At 42.9% G+C, this 23029-nt stretch overlaps 1 protein-coding gene across 2 annotated transcripts in view; it reads right to left on the bottom strand.

Moving 5' to 3' along the window:
- The window catches only part of INPP5A (inositol polyphosphate-5-phosphatase A), a 355150-nt gene that overhangs the window by 147280 nt on the left and 184841 nt on the right, over positions 1-23029 (bottom strand). For both annotated transcript variants that reach the window (XM_015426891.1, XM_015426890.1), the window contains exons 5-6: positions 7459-7522; positions 3818-3921 (exon numbers count right to left, since the gene is read on the bottom strand). In XM_015426891.1, the coding sequence (XP_015282377.1) occupies positions 3818-3921; positions 7459-7522 (168 nt within the window). The remainder of the gene's footprint in view (positions 1-3817; positions 3922-7458; positions 7523-23029) is intronic.

The following is a 23029-nucleotide window of genomic DNA, read 5'->3' as shown; positions in this document are numbered from 1 at the left end:
TTCCCACTACTGATGGGCAAACTGCCACCACTTCACTTCCTAACTGGCTCTGTCTTTCCAAGCTTTCTGGAGGAACTCTTGGGAAAAGTTCAGAAAGGCTATGAGCCAGTACAGTTCCCCTCTGGCTCACTGCTTTCACCAGCCACTCTGTTATCACAGATTCCCCTTTCTTCCCAAACGTATCTTGCAACAGGGAGAGAGAGGGGAACTAGCAATTAAGAGGGCTGATAGCTGAGGCATCCTTCTTACATTTTCAGGTACTCAGTGGATGCTCCCAAGTCTCCACTGCTGTGACAATTGTAATTTTCAGTGCATCCCAGCTCAGTCCATTGCCTGGAAGAGTCCATTGCTGCTGGGAACTCTAGTTTTCTATTTCTCTTGACTAAATAAATTCAGCAGGGAAAAACTGAGAAAGTTCCTGCGGCAATGAATGCTCCACTGTTGCAATCTGTATCCTCACCCAATCTCAACAGTAAGTGAGACAGTAGAGGTATGGCCATTACAAGTCGGGCCTGAACTCACTCTCTCTCTCTCTTATCTCTCTTTCTCTATCGCTGGACATGTGGCTCTGGCTGGCTCATAATGAGCTTTGAGGAGTGAAGGCCAGAGCTTGCCATTCCAAGCTCCCAGTTTTCTGCTACCATTGCTTCTGATTGCACTCTTTCAAACAGTAATCCTTCTCAGAAGCAAGAGATCTTCCTGTAAATCAACAGCAAATACAGAAGCAGTTCCAAGATTATCTGTAGTCTGCAATACTGCGTTATCTTGATTTTAGAATAGGGCAACTCAGCGTCCCAAGGAAGAAGTGCAACATCTTTCACCTTTTACAATATTAAGTCTCTCCCCAGGTTTCCTGTTAATAGGATTCCTTTAGCCGGCAGACGGATTGTGAATACAGGCGGTTTCATCTACTAAAAGACAACATAAATCATCATTGAGAAAGGGGAGCCTGCAGTAAGGTTATCACCATACAGCCTTCCCCATGAAAGGTTTGCATTAAAGCATTAGTGAAATTAATTCATCTTTCACAAGAGCTTTGAGCAGTATCGGTGATCTATGATAACAACCAATTTCTCACCGAGGGGGGGGGGGCAAAATTACTCAGCCCTGATAGACTACACAAATCTGCTTTTTAAAAATGACCTAACATTATCTGGAGTGTTGCTCCCAAAGGCATCGTTTGAGATTCATGCCCAGCCAAGAGGACCCATAAATCAGTAGAGAAAGTTTTGTTACTTTTATATGCAGTGGGCTGTAATTATTTTGAATTGCATTATGCCTCAATCATTGTAATTACTTTTAGATCATCCTTAAGCGGCAGTAATAAAAAGAAAAGGAAATCAGTCTTAAACTAAGGGCAAACCCTCCTCCCACTCCCCCCCAAATAATGTAAATTTTACATTAAAAATCTGGTTTAAATGCACGCAACCAAGCAGATGTAAATTCTGCTGACTCAGCATACAAAAGTGCCACTGTTTGTACAAGTTACTGAGGTTGGTTTCATTTCATCACAAACATTTAAGCAGAGCCAAGTAGGCTGATGTGGAGATTGGCATGTGCTTTTTTGAGCTCGAAATCTATTTTAAATGAAGAATAATCAAGTGCCTAATTTACTTTAATCAGAAACTATTAATCCCAAAATTTGCAAAGCAAAATAAACTTGTGCTTTCTCATCTGTGCACTTTGTTGTTTGTTTGTTCTAACTACATGTCTTTATATGTCTTCATACATTTTAGCCAAAAACGGTGCCCAAAAAGACTAATAAGTGAATAAATGAAGTTGCCTGATAGAGCCAGACTTTTGCTTTACCATCATGGACGGTGTTGTCTACTCTGACTGGCAGCGGCCCTCCAGGGTTCCAGGTAGAAGTCATTCACATCACCTGTACCTGCTCCTTTTGTTTAACTGGAGATACCAGGGACTGAACCTGGGACCTTCTTCAGGTAAAGCAGAAGCTCTATCTTTGACACATGGACCCTTTCTTAAAATCAAGAATCAAAGTTTAAAAAACCCTTTTTACTTGAAATGACTGGAAGTATAGTAGAGGCTCATTTTTTTCAAAGACATTGATGATGATGATGAAGAAGAAGAAGAAGAAGAGGAGGAGGAGGAGGAGGAGGAGGAGATTGGATTTATACCTCGCCCTTCACTACCCGAAGGAGAATGAAGATCCTTCAGCCAGAAGAAGAAGAAGAGGAGAAGGAGGAGATTGGATTTATACTCTGCCCTTCACTACCCAAAGGAGTCTCAGAGGAGCTGACAAACTCCTTTTCCTTCCCCTCCCCACAACAGATACCCTGTGAGGGGCTGAGAAAGCTCTGACAGAAACTGCTCTTTTTCAAGAACAGCTGTGCCAGGACTATGGCTTGCCCAAGGTCATCCAGCAGGTGCAAGTGGAGGAGTGAGGAATCAAACCTGGTTCTCCCAGATTAGAGTCCGCGCACTTAACCACTACACCAAACTGGCTCCTGAGGGACAGACAGGCTAGCCATGCTAGTTTGTTGCTAAACAGGAGTCTTCTGGCAACTCAAAGAGTAACTTTATCCATGGATTCTTCTGCTAAAATAAAAGCTTATGGTAAAGTAAAAAATATTTAAAGTGCCACCGAACTCTACTTTGATGTAACCAAAATAGGGAGCGCTAAACCTTCTAGGAGTGGGAAAGAAGCCATAAGTAGTAAGGTACCACTTCTACTTTACAGCTTCATGTAGTCACCTTACTACTTACGGCTTCTTTCCCACTCCTAGAAGGTTTAGAGCTCCCTATTTTGGTTACATCAAAAGTTGGAAAGTGCGCGGACTTTCCAGTTGAAAAGTGCACTTCTACTTTACAGCTTCATGTGGTCCACTTTCAATGCACTTTCCAACTGGATTTTGCCAGTTCACACAATAAAATCCACTTGGAAAGTGCACTGAAAGTGGGTTGAAAGTGGATTATTTAGTGTGTGTGACCGCAGCCTAAGTCTCACCTGGGCCAAAATAACCTCAGCAACATCTTCACCCTCCTGTGTTGAATCAGTCATCACAACGTTCTCTTCAGGTCAACAACTTCCATAACAAACTAGTCTTCACTAATTTCCTGCGTTCTCTTACTGAGCCCTCAGCTCTTCCCCTATCCCCATCTCAGGTTCTGCCTAGGTTTTAGACCATGGCTGTCTCCATTCCTATTTCTGGACAGATTCAGTTTGGCCAGCCTTTCCACAATCCCTCCCCTAGGGTTGCCAGGCTCCAGGTGGGGCCTGGAGACCTCCAGCTTTTACAACTGATCTCCAGCTGACAGAGATCAGTTCCCGTGGAGAAAATGGCTGCTTTGAAGGGTGGTCTCTATGGCACGGTATCCCACTGAGGTCCCTCCCTTCCTCAACCCCCAGTCCCTCCTGGATCTACCCCCAAAGTCTCCAGGTATCTTCCACCCCAGAGCTGGTAACTCTCCCCTCCCCTCCAGCTTAATATTAACTAATATTAACCCTGATCTTGTCCTTCCTTTGCCAGAACGTTTTATATTCCCTTTGGAAACACTCAAGCTGCAAAAAGACACTGGTCCTAATCCACTGTGTGATTCCTGCCAAATTCATTTAACTGTGCATTGGATCACCTGATTGACAATGGGTGTACTAGCAATCATGCGTGAAGAAAACTGTAGTTCTGAGAGAAATGGTTAGACGCAAAAGTTGGACCCCAGACAATCCACTGGAGGGATTATAGCAATTTACAACTCCACATTTCAAGAACTACTCCAACTTGGTTACTTATGCAGCAAATAATACCAGAATCAAGCCCTTTGGGGGCCTCTGGAATCTCTGCTTCTCTAAACGTACCTCAGGGAAATAATCCTGTGGAAACTTTTCTTTTTCCAGCATAGGTGTACTTTCTAAAGTATCGGAGTAGATTTCTTTTCCCGTCACTTTTTTGTACTTCTTAGCTAGGAAGAAAGAAGAACATTTTAGTAAAGTAACTGTCATTATATTTGTGCACACGCATATTAATAACAACAAAAGTTAAACAGTTCTGCCCAGTAGAAATATGTAGTTGAAGCTCACATTGTGAGAACTATCCATGGAAAAAGAATTCTTGTTTTCTATTTATACAGTTTTGAGATAAACAGCTGTCACAACAAAATTCTTATACTAAGATGCAAAAGATGGTACATACCTGATGCACACATGTACTGTACCTAGAATATAGGGCCTGTAAAACGGAGCTGTTCCGCCAGGCTTTCAGCTGAGGCAGGGGACGTTCCACCGTTCTGGCTTCCCCTGTTCACGGCCTGTAAAACGGAGATACTATTTGGGCAGTGGAGTTTCCTGGGTTACCTATTTCTGCCTGACATGAGGCATGGGTTTTTGTTACTGTCTATTGTGCCATCTATTGTTTTATGGTTCTATTGTTTTTACTGTTATGGGTTTTACACTGTAAGCTGTCCAGAGCCCACTCGTGGGATAGGGTGGGATAGAAAATAAATAAATAAATAAATAAATAAATAAATAAATAAAATGTATTACAACATCTTGCTAGATTATCACACTGATTTATAGCACGTTTACTCTGCCCTGCCCATGACTCAGCCTGAGGCACCACAAAATGTAGAATACTTGGGTATAAATAGAGATGGAACCCAGGTAAGGAGGGCATACTCCTCCTTTTAATTGGACACCTCCATAGATCCATTAGGTTTTAACTCCCTGTCTGTCTCAAGTTCTCTGGCACTACTTCTTCCTTAGGGCTGCCAACCTCCAGGTGGTGGATGAAGATTACAACTGATCTCCAGGCAACAGAGATCACTTCACCTCGAGAAAATGTTCACTTTGGAAGATAGACTCTATGGCATTATACCTCATTGAACTCCCTCCCCTCCCCAAACACCGTTCTCCTCAGACTTCACCCCCAAAATATTCAGGTATTTCCCAAACCAGAGCTGGCAACCCTACCTTCTTCCATTGCCTATTCATGATGCCCTCTCTTCTTACCAAAATGTGTGTTCTTTTTCTGGTGGAGCGTAAGAAATATGTGCCAATGGCTTTTCTGAAAAATGAAGCCCATGAAGGTGGTTGCTTTAAGGTTTCTTCATTACTTCACTAAGCTTAGCTTAATGTAGTGTGGTCCCTTACTTGTCTCCTTTTCTCAGCTTCAAACTTGGTATGAGGGCAGAAGGAATAACTTTCTGAAGTATTTTCTGTAGTAGTACCCCCGTTCTGGAACTTTCTCCTTGCAACTGTTTATCTGCTACCAAATCTGTTCAGTTTTGATTTTCAGGTACTAGGCAGAATATTTTTCTCACAGACTTTCTGGCTTCAGTCCTAAGGACACTTTCTTGGGAGTAAGCCCCTGGGGACAATATGGAACTTACTCTGAATAGACCTGCTCAGGATTGCCCCCAATTGGTTCCCCCCCCATCTCTTTACCCACTCTCCTTTTATTAGCTTTCTGGTTGCTACCAGCTTTGAGGAAATGGCTTTTAAAAAAAGGTTTTGATGCTGCATATATTTGGTTTGGATTTTATGACTCCTGATAGATTGTTTTACTGTACTCCTATTTTCTGCTGTTTTCATTTTTTTTAATTGTAAAATTGCTAGTATTTCTATCATAAATCCAGAAGCTGCCTCAGGATATTTTTTTTTTTAAAAATGAAATATATGGGGTGTTCATTGTTCTGGTTTAGAATTTGTGTGAGCTCGAGATTAAACAAGTTAAAAAGTGAGAATTTTTAAAATTATTAAACTACAAGTGTGCCCTTCAAACTTTATTTGCCAACCTGGTCTTTTTGCATGTGGTAGGGTGAAGGTTGAATTTGGCTTGAAGGCCATTGGGTGCAAAATGTAGACATAGCACTAAACCTGAGTACATATATTGTACATCCACAATCCACTTGATTAAGAATAAGCATATTATTGCTCAGCATCCAGGTAGACAGACAAGTTAATTGCTCATTAAAGGTTGCCATATCAGTGCTGCAATTTACATTGGTCTCTTTAAGGAATAAAATGTACTATGATGAGTATTTGACATTAAGACTTAGGTTTTACTTGAACATCCAAAAATGATGACTTAGAAGGATTTATGGTAGTTAAACCATGAAATGCAATACTCAGAAAACTGCTATTCAAATCCTTCACTAAAGTAAGACCTCCATACCCTCAATTACAAGAAAGGGGGCAATCTATCTTGGGTGAGAACAAGAATAATGAAAGTGAACAATGGAGACAATTAGTTCACACACCGTTTCAATGATGTTTCATATAAATGCAGCGCAAAGATGGAGAATAATGTGACCTGTCTCAATAAGCTAAATGAAGCTTATAAAATTTTGTATTGGAATTTGTACAGATGTCTCTCACAACTAAAAAAGAGAGAGGACTTTTAACACAATCTAACTTCTTTTATACACTGTAAAAAGCATACTGTAAACCTTCTAATTAACTCGAGAATATGTGGTTATATAGGCAAAGTATATCGAAAAAGTAAGAAAAATGAAATCTGGCCTTTATTAGAATCCTTCCTTTTATATGCAGCAAGTGTGATTATAGCCAAAGTTTGAATTATATAATACAGTAATGCACAAAGTTGGCTTGGAATGCTGAATCTTTCTTAACCTATTCTGAACAGTGTCTTGGGTCCACTGGTAATTTCTGCAAACAGAAGAGATTTTCATCCCTGGAGTGCAATTTCCTTGCCTCCCCCTCCAGCCCAGAATGTACATCCACTCTACACTGGGGGACAGACCCCCAGGAATAGAGGTCTGCAATGGGAGAGAGAAATCAGCAAAAATTGTCCATGGAAATCTTCTGTTGGATCCATACCATTGCCATCATTGTAACCAGCTTTAATACATGTTCTAGTGTCCACAGCATTTGCTTTCTTCGATTTTTTTGCACTCTTTAACAATAGGGATAAGAGAGGTACCCAAGCTCCATTTATTCTCCCCACACACTGGGGCTAAAAGTGGGTGGATTTTTTATTAGCGGTGCATTTATGTCCTTGCCACTTTTCCCAAGTACCATATCCCCAATTTATACTTCCCCTTTTGCAGCTGCCATAAAACTCGTCAAGGGTATTGAATATGACACTCCAGTGTTGCTCAGTGGTAGAGTATCTGCTTGGCATGCAGAATGTCCCAGGTTTAATCCCTGGAATCTCCTATCAAAAAGGTCAGGCAGTAGGTGATATGAGATCCTGGAGAGGTGCTGACAATCTGAGTAGACCAATACTGACTGAGTCGGTACAAGGCAGCTTCATATATGTACAACACCATGTGTAATCTGACCCTTTGAGACTTTTCACACATCACATTTTTAGGTTTACATCTAAGATCCAACAGATAGCTTCGATTAGTAGTGGCTCCATAAGTACAGTCTGTGTAACAGGCAAAAGGGTTCTGAAGAAACTAGATGTGGTGATGCCAACAAGACGACAGCCAAGCATTCTTAAGCCTTGACATTTAGTGGCTTCCGCTTATATTTACCTTTAAAGTCAAATTGGAAAATGTTTTTCAAGGATTCATGGAGAAAGTAAAAGCTTCCCAGTGCCTGAAACAAACAAACAAAAAAGGTACAATTTAAAGAGACTGCTATCAAAAACATTAAACCTGAACTAATGGTGTTCAGTAAGCAGAATTAACTAACTTGAATTCAATAAATTCTTAATTTCCTTTGATGTTTAAAGGGAATATTATCTATCAAAACCAATTTATTGCTAAAGACACATTATTTATTCTTAATTTAGAATACGTATACACTGTCTCTCCAGACACCTACTCAAGGCAGATCACAAAGTGAAAACAGTACAACAGAAAGAATAAAACTACAAGCACACACACACACAAATCAGTATTAAAACCAGAAACAAAACAAGCAAGGCACCTGAGTACAGTGGGATTCAAAATAGTTTTGTAAATGGCCATCCTGATCTTGTCTGAAGGTCCAAGAAAAAAAGTGCAGGAAAATTTAGTCCACCCCCATTTTTTCCAAAGACTTTCCTCCAGTTTTTCCAATGGACAAACAAAATTTGGGAAGCAATGAAATAAAAAGCTCCTATGAATTCAATATTTTTTTAAAATGGCAAAATGTTATCCAGAATCTGTAATACGATTTTTATGTAAGACAATGTACAGTACAAGTGGGGAGACTGTGAGACTCATGTGAGGGGAATCCCACTAGGCTTCCCAAGTCCCCCCCGGGGGGCGGGGAAACCTCCGCCCCAGAGGCCCGTTCCCTGCCGCCGGCGAATTGGACCCCGGGGGGAACCCCACCCCGGCATGTGCATCACCAGGAAGTGACGTTATGACGCCGGGCACGCTGGGGGTGGGGCCACGGTCATCTGAGGGAAAACTCTATGGTTTTCCCTCGGATGGTCGTGGCCCCGCCCCCAGTGTGCCCGACGTCATAATGTCACTTCCTGGTGACGTGCGTGCGGCACGTGCACACTCCAGCCGCAGACCAGGAGTCCCCTGGTAAGTAGCTTTTTTGACTTGGCAACCCTAAATCCCACCCACCCCATCATCAAGCATGGCGCAACTCCAGGCCCCACCACCAACTTTTGAGCCTAGCTGCTCTCCTGGAACAGCTCCTGGAATCTGCTGTCGCTACAGTCAAGCCTGAAGCAGCTCCCAGCATCCCCTGTGGCAGGGCCTGGAGCAACTCCCAGCTTCACCCACTGTCATGGGAGGGCCTGAAGCAGCTCCTGTAGTCTGCTGCCATCAGCTCTGAAGAAGAAAGGTAAGTGCGTCGTCTATGCATGCACAGACAAAACTTTTATTCTGGGGAGAATTTAAATACCTAATGTATTTTTTAAAAGATTTCAGAGTTTTCTGCAAGCCTGGGGGGTGTCCTCAGATTTGCAGGAAAATCTATTTAGTGTTGGTGTGGCACTGATGTGCAGATTTAGATATCCACAGATGGGGGACTACACATCGCTATTAGATATAGCGTATGAGGATGTATGAGGACTTGTGGAGAGGGGAAATCCTATCCCCCATATTGCCCCCCACATCCTCTCCTCTTACTCACCACAACTCTCCTGTTGCCACCTTTCCTTCCTTCTCGTCCCATCGCTACCTCCTTCTCCTCCATCCTCCTGCTGCTGTGGCTTCTCCTCCCACCTACTGTTCCTACCACCCCATTCTTTGCCTCCTCATAGCTGCTCCTTACTTTTAAAAAATGTCTAGTTGTATAGGGCTGCTAAGGTAAAGGTAAAGGTTCCCTTGCTCGAAAGCCAGTCGAATCTGACTCTAGGGTTGCAGTGCTCATCTCTGTTTCAAAGCCAAAGAGCCAGCGCTGTCCGAAGACGTTTCCGTGGTCATGTGGCCGGCATGACTAAACACCGAGGTGCACGGAACGCTGTTACCTTCCCACCGAAGTGGTACCTATTTATCTACTTGCAATTTCTTGCTTTCGAACTGCTAGGTTGGCAGGAATAGGGCTGCTAGGAAACCCCATAATGCAGACTGTGATCTTCCAAGATCTTTTCTTACCTCTCAGATAGCAAAAACCAATAGATATGTGCTCAGGTAGTACAGGTACACTAGTTTGCACTTCTCTCATTGGACTGGATGTATTTTAACAATTGGGTAAGAATACTGGTCTGCCAAAGTCAGTACTGTCTACTCTGACAAGCCATGGCTCCTCAGGGTTTTAGGCAGAGGGCTTTCACATCATTTGCTAACTGATCCTTTTAATCTTGCCAGGAACTGAACACAGGACTTTCCATATGCAAAACAGATACCCTGCCACCAAACCATAGACCCAGTCCACCCATTTGCAATTTTGCTTGTAAAAAAACAAAGGTATTTTTAATTTTAAAATGTCCATTTGCCATATGCTACAACTTTATATGCCCTGATAAGGACATTTTAGCTGGCCACTTTGTGGACAATGGCTTAGGCAATCTTGGATTTATTTATTTAATTTATACCCCATCGTTTCCCCAATGGGGACCCAATGTGGCCTACATCATCCTCCTCTCTTCCATTTTATCTTCAGTATGAGGTAAGTTAGGCTGAGCGTGTGTGACTGGCCCAAGATTACACAACAAGCTTCCATGGCAGAGTGGGGATTTGAACTTGGGTCTCACAGATCCTAATCCAGCACTTTAACCACTACTCATCACTGGCCCCCAGCTTGGTGTAGTGGTTAAGAGTGGCAGACTCTAATCTGGAGAACCAGGTTTGATTCCCCATTCCGCTACATGAAGCTGGGTGAGGGTTAGTTACAGCTCTCTCCGACCTACCTCACAGTGCTTCTTGTGGGGAAAGGAAGGGAAGGTGATTGTAAGCTGCTTCGAGACTCATTCAGGTAGTGAAAAATGGGGTATAAAAACCAACTCTTCTTCTTCTTCCCAATGGGTCAATGAGTGCTGGCTATGGTTACTCACTAGTGAGTAAAAACATACTCTGCATTCATATCTTTAGGCACTCCCTCCCCCATCTTGTTATAATATTCTGAGCTATGCTTCAATTTAAATTCTCGTCATATCTTGACACTTTTTTGTTGGCTTCCTTCCTCAGAAACCACTAGTTCTTTTCAGACATTACAATCACATGTACAGGGATCCCACCAACAGCAGCATTTATTTATTTATTAAAACATTTATATCCCACCTTTCCTCTTGGTCCAAGGAAGCTTACAATAATAGCTAAAACATCCACACCTGAAATCAGCGATAAACTATAAAGCCCCAAATCTCTCCCCTCTCCCTCCCTTAAAAGATGCCTGCCACTCAAACTCCCTCAAAAGCCCTGGCAAATGGATAGGCCTTCTGCAGCTCCTCCTGAAAATCTCTAAGCATGTGCTTGCCATAATTCTGCTAACACACATGGTCCCCAATTTGTATGAACAGGGCACCACATGGATTTCCCATGCACATACAGCTTTGAAGCTGGGCTCCTAGTCTGCATGATTGTATCATCTGAACTTCTTACATAAGCAGATACGTTCGTATAGAATCTGGAAAGCCACAGAAGATTATTACCTGAAAACATCCAATGCAATCCAGCTTTTACAATTCAAATGAACATATAAACCTGCTTCCTAGTGATGCAGACCATCTAGCCCACAACTGTCTGCTCTGACTGATGACAGCTTTCCAAGCAGATGGCTTTCTCTCAGCCCTACTACCTTTGACAAATACAGATGCCTGGAATTGAACCTGAGATCTTCTTAGTGCCGAACACGTGTTCTGACACTTAGCTACATCCCTTCTCTATAGCTTCATGATTTGTGTGTGGGAGTGGGGGGGGGGGATCTCAGTCCCTCTGATGCGGCATTCACATCAAGGGAGAGAAGCCATATTCTTAACCAGACATATTCTTAACCAAAAGGAGTATTTTGTTTCATTTTTGCCTATTTCTAGGCTTGGTAGCAGGGAGACAGACGCTTCCTTCTGGCACAGCCGAGTTTTGGCTCACTGACTACTGCATTATTTATGAGAAGCTACACATCTAGAGATTAAACATTTGCTGATTTGTCAAAAGCACAAACATGAGGTCCTGCCCATCTCCTTGACATATTAGTTCATCCAACGGAAAACACTGTCACACTTTTAATTGATGAGTACACTTTCTTGTGACCCAGGTAGCTTGCTCCAGTTTCTTTTTTCTTTCTTTTTTAAAGGGTGCCTTTGTACATGGAGGAGGCAAATAAGAAACACAAGCAGACATTCTCGCAGAGGACTCAAGGTTAATGATTCTGCAAGGAGGCCAGGTTGATGGAATGGGGAAAAAAAAGTTGTACAAAACAAAGAGGTCAACACCTGATACCTTAATATAATTTCATCAGCAATTAATAAAAGCAGATTACAGTACAACAGCACTTCGGCCTTTAACTTCCTAGGAATAACAGATAATTCTTAAATAGTCTTGAAAGTTGTCTTGTTGCAGAGATTTATTTGTTCTTACCTCTCTCTTTCACATAGATAAAATTCATATGCTAAGGGCTGTCTGTTCTATGCTTGCTTCCTCCAGTACATAATTTGGCATTTAGTGCAGAATTTAATCCATCTAGTACATTTTTATCTCACCTTTCATCTAAAGTACTCAGGAAACAGGGTTGCCAGCCTTGAGCTACCTACATCTGGGAACATTTGGGGCAAAGCCGAGGGAAGGGAAGTGTTGCTCAGAAGTGACATCACAGCATCCATGATGCTCTAGGAATCTCCCCCAATATCTATGGTAAAGACCACAGACATTGGGGCAATTCCTAGAGTGTCGCAGATGTTATGATCTCTCTCCCTCCCATTTTTTTCTCCCACTGCTCCACAGGACAAGCATGGGGCATAAAGTACATGGGTGGCAGCTTGCCTGCCATAGGCGGGCAACTGGCAAACCTACCAGGGCATCATGTATGGCACATGGTTCTTCCTGCCCTTATTTTATCCTCAGAACAACCCTGTGAGGGGATAGTCTGAGACAGAGTGAGTGCCCCAAGATCACCCAGTGAACTTCATAGCGGAATCGGGATTTGAAACTGGGTCTCCCAGGTTCTGCTCCAGCACACTAACCATTACACCATTCTGGCTCTCTAATCAACAGCATACATTCACTCAAAGCTGTGATATGATGAAATGCTGCCAAATTTCACATACAATGGAACTGGCAGACCTGAGGGGGGAGTGGAGGTTGTTTGTGTGCAACCACACACGGAATTTAGGTGACTGGGAGGAGATCCTACACAGATCTACTCTGAAGTAAGTTCCATGTGATTCAATGGAGCAGAAACACAATTAAACGTTCCGAAGTCCATTAAAGTCAATGGGTTTTAGAATGGTTTAACTCTGCTTAGGAAGGCACTGTTGTTGAATTTTATTCAGGTCTGGCAGTAGTGCCAGAATTCTCCAGGAAATGCTGTACAGCACTAGAATGTGCCAAGGCCTGCAGGCCTCTGCATAGACTGTGGCCCATATAGCATGAATTATGCTATATCTGGCACACCCAAGAAGTTACCATGTGCTTAATGTACATGTGTGCATACATGCAATCAATAGGGTCCACTGTGAAACACAACCTGCATAAAAACCCTGAATGCTTCTGAACATGCATGTAATAGGATTGTACAGGGACTCTGTACAGCCTGCAACCCACCCAACGCCTATTTATTTATTTATCGGGCCCCCATATACCCTTAGAATGGAAGCAGTGGGGGAGGAGGAGGAGCAACTGGTTTTTATACTCTGCTTTGCTCTATCCTGAGGAGTCTGAAAGCGGCTTGCAATTGCCTTCCCTTCCTCTCCCCACAACATGCACCTTGGAGGTAAGTGGGGCTGAGAGTTCTGTGACTCATAGCAGGCTTCACGCCGAGGAATGGGGAATCAAACCCAGTTCTCCAGATTAGAGGCCACCGCTCTTAACCTTGCCACACTAGCACCAGCATTTGCAAAAGTCTATAGTACCGAGCAGGTTTTATAACAGACTAGACAGATCAGGTCCCCTGGAGGAAATGGCAGTGTCGGAGGATGGACTCTACGGCAGCACTTCATTGTTGATCTCCCTTCCCTCTCCAACTCTGCTCCTCAATCTCCAGGATTTCCCTAAACCAGAGCTGGCAACCTCAGTGTTGAAGTGAGTTCTACCGGCATCAACCTCTGGGGTTTCTATGGAATTTACCACAAATTCAAGGGGACTGATTATTTGTTTTATTTATCTAGTGAATCAGATTTTTAGGCCACCCTTTCCTGCAATCAGGGCTCAGGGTGGCTAACAACAGAAAAGGTATACAATAGATAATTAAAAGTTAAAAACCAACAATAAATGTACAATACATAAAGGTAAAGGTAAAGGTTCCCTTGCTCGAAAGCCAGTAGAATCTGACTCTAGGGTTGCGGTGCTCATCTCCGTTTCAAAGCTGAAGAGCCAGCGCTGTCCGAAGACGTTTCCGTGGTCATGTGGCCGGCATGACTAAACACCAAGGTGCACGGAACGCTGTTGCCTTCCCACCGAAGTGGTACCTATTTATCTACTTGCAATTTCTTGCTTTCGAACTGCTAGGTTGGTAGGAGCTGGAACTAGAGACGGGAGCTCACTCCATCATGCGGCACCTGGGTCTCGAACTGCTGAACTACTGACCTTCCACAGCCTGCAGTTCAGCGTCTTAACCACTTGAGCCACCGCAGCTCCTCGCACAATTCATACTACACCGCAGGGGTCATTTCGTAGAAAAAGAGCTAGGGGGACTCATTAGCATAACTCATTAGCATATGCCACACCCCCTGACATCACCGGAAGTGGGTCCTCCCCACAGCCAGTGGCGACCTCCAGCGGGCACCAGCAGGGAGCTCCAGGCCCCGCCCTCCCGCATCTCACCCGGGGGGATGGCGTCCCCCTGCGTCCCCCCCCAATGACCCCTGCTACACCGATAATATGATTAAATCATTCCAAGATGGTGGTTGAATCGTTCCAAGATGGTAATAATTTCAGTTTTCATATTTTCCTTGACCCCCGCTAGGGGGGTAGGCTTGTGGAGATTGGAGGGTATGAGAGTGCCAGATTACATGCTGAACCAGTGCTGTCCTCAGCTGAATGCCTGGCGGAACACCTCTGCCTTACACGTCCTGCAGAAAGGTAACAAATCTCACAGGGCAGGGCAGAGAGTTCCACCAGTTGGGGCCAGGGCCAAAAAAGCCCTGGCTCGGGTTGAGGACAGCCGGATCCCTCTCGGGCCAGGGACCACCAGGAGGTTCTTGCTTCCCAGGCGTAATTCTCTTCTAGAGGTGTACTGAGAGAGGCGGTCCTGAAGGTCCCTGACCACAAAGGGCCTTAAAGGTCAAAAACAACACCTTGAAGCTGATCCGGTGCTCCATGGAATTCTGGGGGTTAGGTTTGTTTGCTGCCACTGAAACATAATAGAAGTTACTGGAGATTCACTCTCATTTTTAACTACAGTATATATACTAATATGACTTCAGGACACCTCCTGGATTCGGTTTTGTACTCTGGGTCTTGGGCTAGGATTCTGCCTTATCTCTGCTATTCATTTTTTGAGATCCCTAAGTATTTAGGATCAGGAGAAATTCTGTGTTTAAAGAACGACAGGATTTCTTGGCTCAGCCATCCACTCTTTACCATGGTAAAATGGGTGAGGGATGAAGTAAGGCAGGAGCCTTACATGGGAGGAAGGCTCTCCATGTCAGAGGGAATCTTCACTGCCCTGTCCTGGATAGCCCAGGCTAGCCCAATCTCATTTCGGAAGCTAAGCAGGGTCGGCCTTGGCTAGTATTTGGAAGGGTGACCTCCAAGGAATACCAGGGTCGTGACGCGGTAATGATGCAGGGGCAGGTAATGGCAAACCACCTCTGAAATGTCTCTTGCCTAAAAAACAAGTCTAGCTTGCTGCCTAGTGGCGCATAAAGCTAAAAGAGCTAGAACGCCTGGCTGCTAGACAATCTTAGGATCTCCTGGCTATACTACACACAAAGCCATATGATAATTATATTAATTCCACTGTCAGTGCAACAGGAACTTTGGATCCAACTCTTATACAATCAGCATCTCTCAGGTAGTCTGATGACTCCATCCGAAATACATTTATTTATAAATAAGTATACAGAACTGCCAGACCCGTTTAGGATGGATGGCAGCTTAAAATTAAAAGTAAGCATGTTTCATGAAAGATATCCAATATGGGCTTCTGCAAGAGAAGACAATTCTATACTGCTGTATACGTTTTCTTGTTTATCTTTTGCTTATTTCTCACAATATACGATGACAGCAGACCTGTGATTCCTCATGTTAAGTCGGCTACTTAACAAACGATCCAGAGAGTGATTCAGCAAAAGATCAGCTTTATTCAGCAACTCGTAACTCAACTCCAAACAGATCAACATGAATAGCCAGAACAGCTTTTGCATTGAAGCTGTTCTGCTTTTAAACTCTCCCGGCTAATGTAGCCACGCCTACTATACAAATACCAACCAATAAGGTTGTATACATAAAGTCCAATCACTGACGTTCCCGCTCAGGGAGCTTGATGGCACGTGATTGGTTGGTTCTTCCTGGGCTACCAATAGGATTGGAAGGATTAGGATCCTAGGCCAGGATGAAGCTTGACATGGCACTTCAATTAGGTGTTTCACACACAGTCATGTATTACAATGGCAGCTATTGAATACATCACACCTCAGATGCAGAGAGCCTGGATGCTCCCACAAGTTCAGACACTTCCCAAAGTGTAATTGTTTGTTTTAACAGAGGATGGCATGCCACTGAAAATAACAGTGCACTCTGCACTACGCAACTGGAGTCTCCATCTAGGCCAATACATATTTGTTTGAAAAAATATCATTCATCAAAGATGAACACATTTTGGAGAACATATGAAATATTCTGTGAATGCAAATGCTATTCAGAGAGCATCACAGCAACAATCTGTTGCTCATGTTATTGCTCAACCAGCCATAAAAAGAGATATTTTAAAAGTATGGTCAGCATTTTATTTTTCCATGCAAAAGAGAACATAGCAATGACGATACCTATAATGTCTCTTGCTATCTAAACTTGGCACTGTAATAAAGATGAAGCTATTTCTAAAATGGTACTGAACAATGTACCTCTTTAATGTTTAATTACATGCTGAGAAATGGGTCATTTCACTTGCGCAAATTTAACAACTACAGGGAAGTGCTTGGAACAAAGGTTTAAATAATTACTGCACAGAATAAACATTTGCTGCATTACCTCATTGAATGTGCTTAAAGCTAATATTGCAATTATGAAGAGTGCTTTAAATAAATGTAAAATAAATTGCCATTGATGACTCAGAAAGTGTAATTCATGTAGTCATAAAATCCATAATTAGCTCTAATGAATATTTAAAGTCAAAGTTCAACCTAACTTTTTAAATGTTTAACCTACTATATCAATATAGCTCAAGGAATCCATTTGTCACGGAAAATGACAGCATCTGAATATTAATTAGCATAGGTCACTGCTGACAGGAAGTCCTTATCTCTTGCCAGTCCTTTTGACTGGAGTGCACGTCACCAGTATGTTTGTCACGTCTGATATTATTGATTACCTGCCTGTTTGGCTAAAAACAATTAAAAGGGTTTTTTTTTACATATTTATAAACCTGACTTGTCATGAGCACTTATTTTTCCATTAGGAAAATGTAGTATATTAGCTGCCATATTTCAGTCTGAGGAGCAGCAGCAAATGAGAAGCTGCAATAATTCTAGACAGGATGACAACATTTTTACATAAAAGCATTCTTCTCTGGGTTAGCAAAAGGGGGGGGGAGACCTTTTGTATTGTAAAGTATATTGGGAATGATACAAGAGTGCCATCATTATTAGACACAGTCTGTTTTAAAATCTAATTCAGAGGGCAGGATCTGTTGTGCTCCTTAGCAGCTTCATTCAGATGCAAATCGAATACACTCAGTTTTTGTTTATCATTGGAAGTATATGAAGATGTAGCTCCATACCCTTCAGCTGTATCAGTTCAACAGACACAATACCCTTACAGCAATAATGGGGAAGCTGCCAGACTGCAGGCTAAACGAGGCCATCTCCCACCTGTCAATCAGCATAGGGATGCAGAAGTGGCCGCAGGACTTGGAGATCAGGGAGTAGATCCCTGAGGAAGCTAGGAAAGAGTAGAAGTTTCTTGGTAATCCTGTGCTCTCAAAGCAAGTGATACTAGTATCCCTAGAAGAGGGTGAATGTCTTCTTCGAGAGGGAAAAACTGACTGTGTGCACTAACCAACTCATTAAAAATAATCTATCACTTTTTATCTGAGAACAAATTAGATGTCCAGCAATTTATCATTTCCTGCATTAGTCTTATCAGCCAAAATACACAGAATTAAACAGCTATTGCTTTTGTTTTCACATCAGGGAACGTCTGTCCGATATGCAGGCCTATGCTCCTTTTATTAAAAAAGAAAAGCAATCCACCAAATTCTTTGCATTAACTCTTCAACAAGTGGCTGTCCCAGCAAATAAATTGTCAGCAAATTCTACTCTGTAAGGTCCCAATGTGAAAAAAAATATTATGGCATCGCACAAGGTCAGGGAAATGTGACAGTCTATTAAGCTTCACATAATTCTTCCTCTGTCTATGTTAATCCACATTAATTTATTATTTTCAGAAGTTTCAAGGTAGGTTCCAAAAGTTCAGTGGCAGTTGCATACATTCTAAGCAGCATTGCAACGTCTAGAAAATCAGCCTCAATCTGTTAAGAAAATCAGCCTCAATACCCGCGCTGCTGCATTCTGCACCAGCGAGATGGATGTGATCCTATTCATCGCACATCAAGAAAAATAATCTGCCTGGGGAGATAGTGGTCAGATTCTCGAAGAGACATGTGAGAGATACTATTTTGAAAGCAACTTTGGGAACACCCTTGAAAATTGAGGACAACAACATTAGGATCTTAAAAGATATTCCATTTGACATAAGACAGGAGAGAAAGAATTATAAAGAACTGATCCTTTTCTTACAAACAAATGGCATTAATTACAGGTGGTTAACCCCAGAAGGCATCACTTTCAAGCTCAACGCTAAAAAAGAAAAGATTGACTCTGTTTTTAAAACACGTGAATTTCTGCGGGCACAACTCGGGGAACCAGAAGAGGGGAAAGGGGAGGAAGAAGAAAGCAAATCAGATGGTGAGTTGGGCTCGGGGTCTTCAGACAAGGACTCCCCCTCCGAAAAGGGGGCGGCTGCCCCCAAAAGCCCATATAAATTGAGGATTAGAAAATATAAGAATAAATAAGGGCTGAAGGACTCTGATTTGTGCCTGAAAAAATGTTGAAATAACTTGGGGATGCTCTGGGAATTTCTTTAAACAGTTAAAGGAATGGTTGAACAACAATTAATTTAGCATAACCGACTAAGTTCATTGTATTTTTAGTAGCTTTCTTTTTTTCTAAAATTGCATGGTGTTAAGCTGATGTATGATCTCCTACTCTTGGGTTTTTAGTTAGTTGCGGGTCTTTTTTCTTTCTCCCTCTAGATATAGTTCCCTTCCCCATATTTTCTGCTGTAGTTTTGTAGTCTTTAAAAAAACCCAATAAAAATCTCCCCCCAGGGGGATGCAAAAAAGAAAAGAATCAGCTTTGTTCTGGGGCATATTTTGAGCACTTTGGTAGCTGCAGCAAAGGTGACAAGGCAATCTTATCCTGTCCTGTTCTCACACAATGTTGGACTCCCTCCTCCATCACCAACAGGTGTTTGGACACAACAACGATGCCAAGTGTCAGAAGCTGGAGCCAGATAGGTGCTTTGATGCTGGTTTCACAACCATTGCAAAGTCAGGGCATCAGGGTGAAGCCTCAGCACCTCAGTGGGGACAAGAGGAGGATACAGGGCTTGCCTATGGCTCCAGAGAAAAGGCGGGTGGTTGGTGTAGCTGTTGAGGGTGGGCTTCCTCAGGGTGGCAGAAGTGGGTGGCCAGCTGGCAACATGCCTTCAAAGCCCAATGGTGGCCTGATTTGGGCAGGGAGAAGTCCATTTCTAGAGGTGGGAGGCGACACCCTGGATTGGCTGCTTCCCCCATGAACCAGAGGAAGAGGGAGGGACTTACAGGAACCGTGAGGAGCTATTTAAGCTACTCCAGCCCAGAGCCATGGAGAACATGGTTGAGGCTAGCCCTCTCTCCACAAAGCTAGGTCGTAGAGAATGGCAGGAGAATGAAGGGAGAGTTCTGATGGGAGGAGGTGGACCAGGATGAGGATTCAACTCCCCCCCCTCGTCCCAGTCTGAGGTCTCTGCAGGGGTGGAAAGTGAACTTGGTACGCCCTCTGGTAGCCTCACCTTAGAGCTGGCAAATGTATAACACCTTTGCTCAACAACCTACCAGCCATGGATTGTTGGACAGCCAATCCAGGGTGTTGCCTCCCACCTCTAGAAATGACTTGGGAATGGTCTGTGCCCCCTTCTGGCCCACTGTGCTCTGGCCTTCTCCCTAGCCAGACCCCATCAGGCCATCAGGCTTTGGAGGCATGTTGCCAGCTGGCCACCCACTTCTGCCACCCTGAGGAAGCCCCCACACACAGCTGAGCCAACCACCCACCTTTTATCTGAAGCCATAGAAAAGCCCTGTGTCCTCCTCTTGTCCCTGCTGAGGTGCTGCAGCTTCAAATTGCTGCCCTGTCTTTGCAATGGTTGTGGGATGAGCATATAAGGCCCTATTTGGCTCCAGCTTCTGACACTCAGCATTGTTGTTGTATCCAAACACCTGTTGGTGATGGGGTTCCTCCCCCCCAACATTGTGTGAGACCAGGATAGGATAGGTAACCTGCCTTGTCACCTTTGCTGCAGCTCCACTAGTGCCAGTCGACCTCCTCACACAAGTCAGAAACGTGTGGAATGCAGGGGCTGCAGTTCAAGGACATAACCTATGCTTTGCAGGTAGAGGGGCTCAGGTTCAGCATTCTCAGCTGAAGGATCTTGGGTGCCAGAAAAGTATTTTCTCTGCCTGACACACTGGAGAGTTGCAAACAACACTGAGCTAGATGAGCTGAAGGTCCAATTAAGTATAATAAAGGTTGTGCCATGTGTTCACATACATTCACTAAAACAAAGTTTGAGTCCAGTGGCACTTATAAGACCAACAAACTTTAATTCTGGGTATAAGCTTCCATGTATATGCACACTTCATCAGATACAACACTAGATAATTCACTAAACTATCAATAAATAAGCAAATAAAATTTCAAATGATATACAAAAGCATCACATAAACAGGCACTTATTATCCATTGAACTTGTGTTAAAAGCAGTAAACAGAAGAATTTCTCACTGGTTGCAACATGGTGGGATTATTTTACATAGGAGACCATTCTCCATGTGATAACTGCTTCTGGAATAGAAATCAAGAATATGATTGTTTTTAGCAATAGGAAACTGGGGGAAAAGCAAATTATTTTTAATGTAAGCCTAGTTCTATCATGAAGATGTAGGTATCTGTATCAGATCAGACACAGAAAAAAAGACTTTGTCAAACAACTAAGATAGCTCTTATTTTACATGCTTTAATACATTAGCACAGGGCAGATCCTAAATAGGATAGTACCCTGTGCAGGAACAGGCCATGGTGGCTCAGAGGTTAAGATGTTGAGCTGCAGACCGGAAGGTCGGTAGCTCAGCAGTTCGAGACCCTAGTGCCGTGTGACGGAGTAAGCTCCCGTCTCTGGCCCCAGTTCCAGCCAACCTAGCAGTTCGAAAGTAAGACATTGCAAGTAGATAAATAGGTACCACTTTGGTGGGAAGGTAACAGCATTCCATGAGCCTTGGCATTTAGTCATGCCGGGCACATGACCACAGAAACATCTTTGGACAGTGCTGGCTCTTCGGCTTGGAAACAGAGATGAGCACCACTCCCTACAATCGAATTTGACTGGCTTTCAGGCAAAGGAAGCCTTTACCTTTACTTTACTTACATACTTTACTTATATTGTGCTTTTCCATTAGAATTAGGAAAGTAAGAGTTTTGGAGGAGTCATCAGAGGTTTGCTGAAACATCCATAAAGGTTTCACCCTTTCCCACCAAAGGATAGACTTTTAAGAAATGTTAAATGGAATTTTGGCCCTCTGCTTATCTACAGCTGCTAAATAATTTGCTATCTTCTGTATTTTTTTTAAAGACTATTGTTCTGTGTAAAACTTAAGTCTTAGCCTGAGCTGCAATGAGTTGACTTTAAACAATTATAATTTGAACACCGCCTGGCTTTAAATCAATTTAGCATTTCATGAATCTCGTCTTCTATAATAGACTCGGTGATGGCAAATTCAATTTGTTGAGAAGACATTATTGCCCATTTCATTTAGTATTATCCAGGTCAGCTCTCAATGGGAAGGGTAACATGTGGTAAAAGGCTGTATTTAGCATGTCACAGTCACTGGATGCTGTTTTGTATCTCCTGGATTCTTTGCCTCAAAATAAGAGGCGATTGATTTACAAAGTACCAAATTTCAAATTTCATATTCTAGGCCTAAACATGAAATAATTGGACAGAGCTGTCCCCCTGTCTGACCCACCACAATCAAGCCCCTTTCAAGGTTGACTGCCTGCATGAGAAATATGTGCATAATTTCATTTTGTCTCCCATCCAACGTTCAATGTTAGAAGTTAATTAAATTGCTTGTCCATTGTATTCATCCACTTACAAAGTTAATGATATTCTGTTCCTGAATTAAGGAGAATTTTATAAAGCCTGTGCTATGGAACCTGGCAATGCTGTACATTGAGGAGCTGAACTCTGTCATAGATCCTGCTTGGAGCTCTTCTAATTAGGAAACAAAATGAATGTTTCTGTGTCTGCCAATGCAGAGGACAAGCCATTCCGACAGTGAGGCAAAATGCTCTGTACAATAGCAACTTAATAATATCTCATGTTTGACTATAATAAATTCAGCAGGATTAATAAAAACCCGTTTAAATTTTTTTTAAAATCGCCATAACAAAGATGAACTACGGAGTAACAAGACAGCCTTTTAAGCAAGGACAAAGGTTTGCAGGGGAGAGATGGCTTCTTGCAAGGACAGCAGCCCTGAGGATTTTACAAATTATCAGAGCACTCTTTGTCAGACAGTGAAGGTGGAAAGATCCTCTCCCACCCCCCTCAATTGATTCTAACAGTAACATTGCCATTTTCACTGCAAATTTCAACAGAATATTTAGGATAGTGTTTATTAAACTGAGGCATAAGACCCCACAAAGTGGAGAGTGAAGGATGTTAGTGGTATGTGTTGGATGTGCAATCTTATTTTGTGCTATATTGTTTGTTTATTTCTTTCCTTCAATTTATATCCCGCCCTCCCCACAAAGCAGGCTCCAGGGTGGTTCCAACCTATGATAATCTGCTGAATGCAGATTATCAACAATAAAAGCAAGATAACAAAATACATACAGTAAATACAATAAAATAGCTACAGCAATAAATACTCTAAAACAAATTATACCTCAACAGACACATGAGTGCAACTCACTGGGGGGGGGGGGGGAGGGGCCCACATTGGTTGGATTTTCTGGAGGAAGAGCTCTGTCTTGTGGGCCCTGCAGAACTGTAAAAGCCCCCGCAGGGCCCTAATTTCTGATGAGAGT

Source organism: Gekko japonicus, unplaced genomic scaffold, assembly GCF_001447785.1.
Source record: "Gekko japonicus isolate JY-2015 unplaced genomic scaffold, Gekko_japonicus_V1.1 scaffold35, whole genome shotgun sequence".
In the NCBI taxonomy this organism is placed as follows: domain Eukaryota; kingdom Metazoa; phylum Chordata; class Lepidosauria; order Squamata; family Gekkonidae; genus Gekko; species Gekko japonicus.
This window is presented reverse-complemented; position numbering and strand designations above follow the sequence as displayed.